At 36.2% G+C, this 6,613-nt stretch overlaps 1 protein-coding gene across 1 annotated transcript; it reads right to left on the reverse strand.

Moving 5' to 3' along the window:
• Positions 1-2,815: 2,815 nt before the first annotated feature.
• Positions 2,816-3,822, reverse strand: LOC131408791 (olfactory receptor 6B9-like). Its single transcript, XM_058545847.1, has one exon. It carries the CDS (start codon positions 3,771-3,773, stop codon positions 2,817-2,819), a length of 957 nt encoding a protein of 318 aa, XP_058401830.1. The 5' UTR covers positions 3,774-3,822; the 3' UTR covers position 2,816.
• Between the last annotated feature and the right edge of the window lie 2,791 nt (positions 3,823-6,613).

Consider the following 6,613-nt stretch of genomic DNA (forward strand, 5'->3'; position numbering starts at 1 on the left):
GCCCAAGTCCCCAGTTTTTTAATCGAACACTAATCTAGGTGTTGCTGTGAAGGTATCTTGTAGATGTGATTCAAGTCCATAATAATTTAAATTTAAGTACTAGAGATTGTTCTAGATAATCTAGAAGAGCCTGATTCAATCAGTTGAATGGACTTAAGAGCAGAACTGAGGCTTCCCCAAGGAAGAAGAAATTCCACCTGTAGGAAGCAGCTTCAGCTCCTGCCTAAGAGTTCCAGGCTGCCCTTCCTGACAGCCTGCCCTATGAATTTCAGATTTGCCTTGCCAGCCCCCACAATGGCATAAGCCAGCTCCATGTAATAAATATCTTGATATATATCTTCTGGTGGTTCTGTTTCTCTGGTTGAACCCTTACTTATACACTCAATAAAAGTTTTTCTGCAATGAAAGGAAAATTTTACCTAAAGACAATTTCCAAACAATTTAGTCAATGGGAACCTTCCTGTTATCCTCAATTTTGACAATTTATCTATTACTCTTTGGCTGGTTAACTGTCTGATGGATGCCCAGGGAACATAGCCTTACTTATCCACCTCTTTCTCTGAAGATTTCCATTCAGCTATAGTTCAATCTATCTTTCCTTCTTGAATGCCACTCCCCTGATTTTGAATAAAGTAACATAATTATAATAGGAATACAATACTAAATATGTAACATCATTATAAAATCTAATTATATACAGCTTTCAATCTTCAATTTTTAAAATCTGAGTTGTGGACAAAGCTGTCAGTTATACTGTTTTCTCTACTTTTCTGTAGGTTTTAAACATTTAAAAGTAAATATGTAAAATATTAAAATAAAAGAAATATAAAAAGCAAACCCATAACAATAAAAAAGAGAGAGAAAATGCACTGCTATAGAAACAATAAGATCACTGTCTCAGATATCCAATTCATTAGGTAAAATAGAAAATAAGTAAGGACACAGAGAACTTGCATAACAAATGATCTAATGGCTGTATAGACAACTTAAAAAATTTGATAATCTAGACAAGAAAAGGAATGTCAGGTTATAAACATAGATGATAATTGAGGTTATAATAATGAATGATGCCAGGGATGCTTAACTAAAATTAAAAAGCATTTATAGAATAAACAGTAATCCCATGAGATTTCAAAATAGCAATAATTGTCCATTAGCAATTAATAAAGTTTTTCAAGCAGAAATATATAGCATAACACTGCTATCTTTTGACAAAAAGACTAGAAAATTCAAACATTGGGGTCAGAAATTATATGATTCAAAATAAAGCCTCTTATATTATTATTAGTGCCTATGTGAGGGCCGTGGCCCATAACACTACTTTTCGACTAAAGAAAACTGGTACATATTAATAGGGATATAGAGTGGTTAGGCTAGAAATAATGAAGGCCAGGAGCATATAACAGTTTTAAATAAACTGGGAACTACCACAGTTTGTAAAATATATTAATTTATGGAACACTAAATTAAAACAATCTCATCTGACCTTATATAAAAACTTAATACAAAATGGGAGGACCATGTAATTACAATTTACATAAAGTCAAAACAAAGAAAATATGGTATATCAATTAATAACCCTGTTAAAACTTATGAAATGTGGTTTCCAAAGTATTGGACTGAAATAGTATGCCTGCCATCCTCAAACTCTTGGCAGACCATATTTCACCAATCCATCCATCCAATATTGTCACAGAATCCTTCTCTCTTCTATCATTCTATAACGGCTGAATGAAAGCATATACTACTTCTTTGGATATTGCATCTACCTTTCTAAAATAAAACAAACTTTGCACATTCAGGGCAAGTACCATCTAAGCAAAACACTTTTGTGGCCTCTTGTCAATGCCAATGTTTCCTTTACCTAAAAAGGAGTGGACTCCAATGAATTGCCGCTACTGTTTTTTTAGGGTCTCACCACTGACGATTACATCCAAAAAATTATATATGTAAAAGTTCTGACAAAGGAAGAGAACTAAAGCTTGACATATATGTCAAGCTTTAGTTCTCTTCCTTTGTCAGAATTTCTAGATTCTATATATGTTGTTCATATAATACATATATATCCATATACATAATACATATAATATATATACAGTGATATATATACACATATATATCGTTATATATACATATAATTAATCATTTGTGTGTATGTATATATATCTTATACATATATAATCATATATATATGTGTGTGTGTATACATATATATACTTATATGTATATATAATCTTGTTTTCTTTCTGCCATGACAAGTTTTGCAGAAAGAAGACTGCAAAGAAGTTTGTCTCTCGTATTTTCCCAAATTTATAAAAGTAATTAAAATAAGATTTCATCAAGGTCAATTAATTATAAAAGGAACCAGTCCCCTAATCACCTTGGAAGGAATAAACAGGCCGTAGCCATGAAACTGACTACCGCAGAACATCTTTTTGTGTACTCCTCCTAAGATAGAGAGGACTTTTATTAAATCAAAACAAAACAAAATCAAAATGGAAAAATCTCACCAATAGAATTCTAAAAAGTAGTTGGATAATAACTGATTATTTCTAAATATCTTCCTAAAAAATAAAATTATTTTGTAACTCTTTTACTAATATGTGTCTCGTAGAGTTCTGCATATTTCTCTCACTGCCTTACAAAAGGAAAAATTTAATGAACACCTGAGAGGAAAGGAGATTTTCTTTGATAGCTGTTCTCTTATTCCCTAGATTATTTTACTATGTATGTTTATAATTGCCGACTTTCACCTAATGAAGTTGTTTTTTGAGGTTAAGTCAAATGATGAAAAGAGGAGGAATATCTGGATGTCTTCAGCAAAGACAATCTCTCAAGAAAAGAGATTGGCCACTTGCCGTGGTTTTTCTGATGGCATCTTTGACCTCCTTGTTCTTCAGGCAGTAGATGATAGAGTTGAGCATGGGAGTAAAGACTACATATATGACTGAGATCAATTTGTTAGAATTGAATGAAGTAATGGCCCGAGGTCGGACATAGATGAAGGTCACAGCTGTGTAGAATATGACCACTGCTGTAAGAAGAGAGGCACAGGTGGAGACGGCCTTCCTCTTCCCAGTGGCTGAGGGAATGTAGAGGATGGTGGAGACAATGAAGGCATAGGAGAGGGAAGTGGCTGAAAGAGGAACCATAAGGATGACAATGGCTGGCACAAAGTCGACCATCTCAGCCATAGAAAAGTCCATGCAGGCCAGTTTGAGGATGGGGAACACATCACAGAAAAAATGTTTCAAGATATTATTGCCACAGAAGGCAACTTGAGAGATAAAGTATACTTTTTCCATGGAGATGGTGAAACCACTCACCCAGGAACGGATGGTCAGCTGAACACAAAATCCTGTGGTCATCATGACTGGATAGCAAAGAGGCCAACATATAGGTGCATAATGGTCATAGGCCATGGTAGCCAAGAGCACACATTCAGTACAGGCTAGAAAGATGAAGAAATAGAGCTGGGTCATGCATCCCAGGAAAGAGATGGTATTGGGACAAAGTAGGAACCCAGCCAGCATCTTGGGCACAGTGACAGACATATACCAGGTCTCCAGAAAAGACATGGTGCCCAGAAAATAGTACATGGGCTTGTGCAGGGACTCAGTGGCCCATACAGTGAGGATGATGACCAAATTTTCCAACAGCACAAACAGGTAGGTGATGAGGAAGAGGAGGAAAAGCAGCACCTCCAGCCAAGGGGAAGTAGGGAACCCCAAAAGGGTGAACTCACTAATATGGGTGATATTTTCCTTCCACATGGTTAGGACACCAGAAACAAAGGATTTAATGATAATATCACCAAACTGAAGAGTGAAATCCCCAGCAGAAGCAAGGGTGCTTTATCATTAAACTTAACCCTAGTGTCATAATCTGGTCCTAGGGGATGATTTGGGAGTCATGAGAAGCCACAAGATCCTCTCCAGAAAATCAGGCATTAGAACAGGACATGAAAAAAAATCCATCACAGACACAAAACTAAGGATCACAAAGCAGAATCATGAGGTCAGATTGAGGGTTCAGACCTTCGGATCTCGGTCAAAAAGAGGTCTTCACGTAGTACTAGGAGTAAATACTTTCCTTATCAGCATACTCCCACATTTCAGGGGCAGCTAGAAGGTAGGAGACCACAGTGATTGGCATCAGTGTCAATGATGGGCCAGAAAGGAAGACAGGGAAGCAGGGAAGTTCAAAATCTGAAGCAAATAAAAACAGAATATCAATGAGAAAAAAGCCTCCTGACCTGAAGATTGCTGACTCTGGCCTACTCCTCAGCTGTACGGTATGTCTTTTGAAGACTCTGGCAAAGGCAGTTAACAATTCTCTGCCTATTTTTAGGGCCATGGCTTGAAAAACCGAATGAAGTATGTCTTCCCTATTAGAATAATTAAATGCACTTTGACTTTTTAGATGGCTCCTGATAACAGTAATAACATTAGTTATAGATGTATATATCTGTAACTATTATTTATATATTAAACTTAACCATATATATAGCTATGCATAGATGATAAATTTATATACACAATAGCTATATATATAAATTCACATTTGATCCCAAATTAATTTGTGTGATTCATCTACATCTTCTTCAAAGACTGGCTGGAAATTGTTATACTACAGGAAGAAGTATTACTTGATTAATTCTATTTACTCCTGGACTCTGAAATGCCTCCTTATTATGGACACTGCTTCAGGACAAGTTGCATGAGGAGCTGCCATGGGAGCGGGGAGATAGGAGATTCACCAACTCAGAAGGGTTCTGGGCTCCCCAGGATACAATAGGATCTGAGGAGAGAACTGAAATTTAAAAACACTTTCTTCACAAATGAGGATAAAAGAAAAAGAGAATTAAAGATAAATGTTGGCTTGAGACTATAAATAAAACTATTCTAAAAAGATACTTTTCAAGGAGACCAATAGAGATGATCTAGAAAAAGAAATGCTGAATTAAGGGAATTGGGCATAAGAATAAGATGTGGAATTTCCTAGACTGTTAGTAATTACTTCTGATATATATGTACTTTATGGCCTAAAACCCCCAGATCTACAATAAAGTAGTTGGTTATATGAATTGGAAAAATGACCACAGTGAAATAGAACTCAAATTTGACTGCTTTCTCCACTAGAAAGAATTACCCTTTAATTAATTTTAACAACTCTCTTAGGGAGGTAATTTTTATGCAAAATGTGTGCGGCAATGTGGAAGCACAGAACCTAAATCTGAACAATTACAGAACAAGGTTGTGAAGGAATTTTTATATGTGAATGCAAACTCACTGATGTCTGCTATTTCAAGAATGATAGAAAAAAAAAGAGTTACATAACAAGAAACTCAACATGGACAAAAGAAAACTCGATATGCAGAAGGCACTAAAGCATTAAAGAAAGTATAGAGCAGTGGGACAAATAATTGGAAGACCTGAATTCTAGTCCATGGTTTATCTCTTGCTAACTTTTGTATGTGAAGCAAACCTCAACTTTCCTAAACTTCAGTTCACTTAAGAGTGAAAAAAGGCTCTAATACTAAAAAAAATTCAACAAATCATGGATTTATAGCATTGTTAGTGGTTAAGATAAGGATCTATTAAGTACTGATTGGAGGCCTAGCCCGGCACTGCATATTGAAATTATAAAGATGAAAAAGTCAGGTTTCTCCCTCCAAAGTCTTGACAAGGAAATACAACAAGGAAACAAGCCATTACAGTCCAATGTGTTACAGCCATAAGAAAGATACATGCTCAGGTAGCCCATTGGAGGAATGTCCTAACACTGCCTTCAGAGGTGGCCTTCCAAGAGAGCAATGGGGCTTTCTTCTTATCTGCACCTGGGCACCTGGGCCCAAATTTTGCTGGAGAAAAATCACAAACAGAACAGATGATACCATCATAAATTAATGCTCATGGAGCTCAACTGGGTCACAAACAATTGCTGGCTATCCTACGCTATATTTTAAATCAATTCACTCTCCACTTTTCCTAGAGACGCTTGCCTCTGATTTCCAATCTGCCACCCCACTCCCTCCTCCAACTCTGAGTGGACAATTTTACTTCTTATTTTACAAAGACAAATGAGGCTATCAGATGCATGTTTATTCAACTTCCCACTACCAAATCGTTATACTCACCTTCTGGCATCTCTGCTTATTCCTTCCTTACTTCTCATCTAAAACTGGTTCCTCTATCTGTTCTACAATCCATGAGTTTTCTCAGGAAACTCATCTATCAGAAATCCCATCTCTTTCTGTGTATTAAGATCATTCTCTTCACAAGTATTCACTGAGCACCTCCTATGTGACAGGTGCTATTCTAGGTGCTTGCTATAGCTCACTGAACAAAACAGACAAAAACAGACCAAAAGCCCTCACCTTAAGAAGCTACATCCTAATGGAGGGGTACAGATAGTAAATCAGTCCTTCTCAAGACTTTGAATAAATACAATAAAGATATAAACGTAGGAACTAATAAGTTCTACGGAAAAAATAGATAGAGCAAGTTAAGTAAAATCAGGAGTGTGTAGAGTAGTGGTAGGTTCATAGTTTAAATAGAATGGTTGGGATTAGCCTCGTTGAGCAGAGTCATGAAGAAGCTGAAAGCATTAG

The sequence above is a fragment of the Diceros bicornis genome, chromosome 7 (assembly GCF_020826845.1).
Source record: "Diceros bicornis minor isolate mBicDic1 chromosome 7, mDicBic1.mat.cur, whole genome shotgun sequence".
In the NCBI taxonomy this organism is placed as follows: domain Eukaryota; kingdom Metazoa; phylum Chordata; class Mammalia; order Perissodactyla; family Rhinocerotidae; genus Diceros; species Diceros bicornis.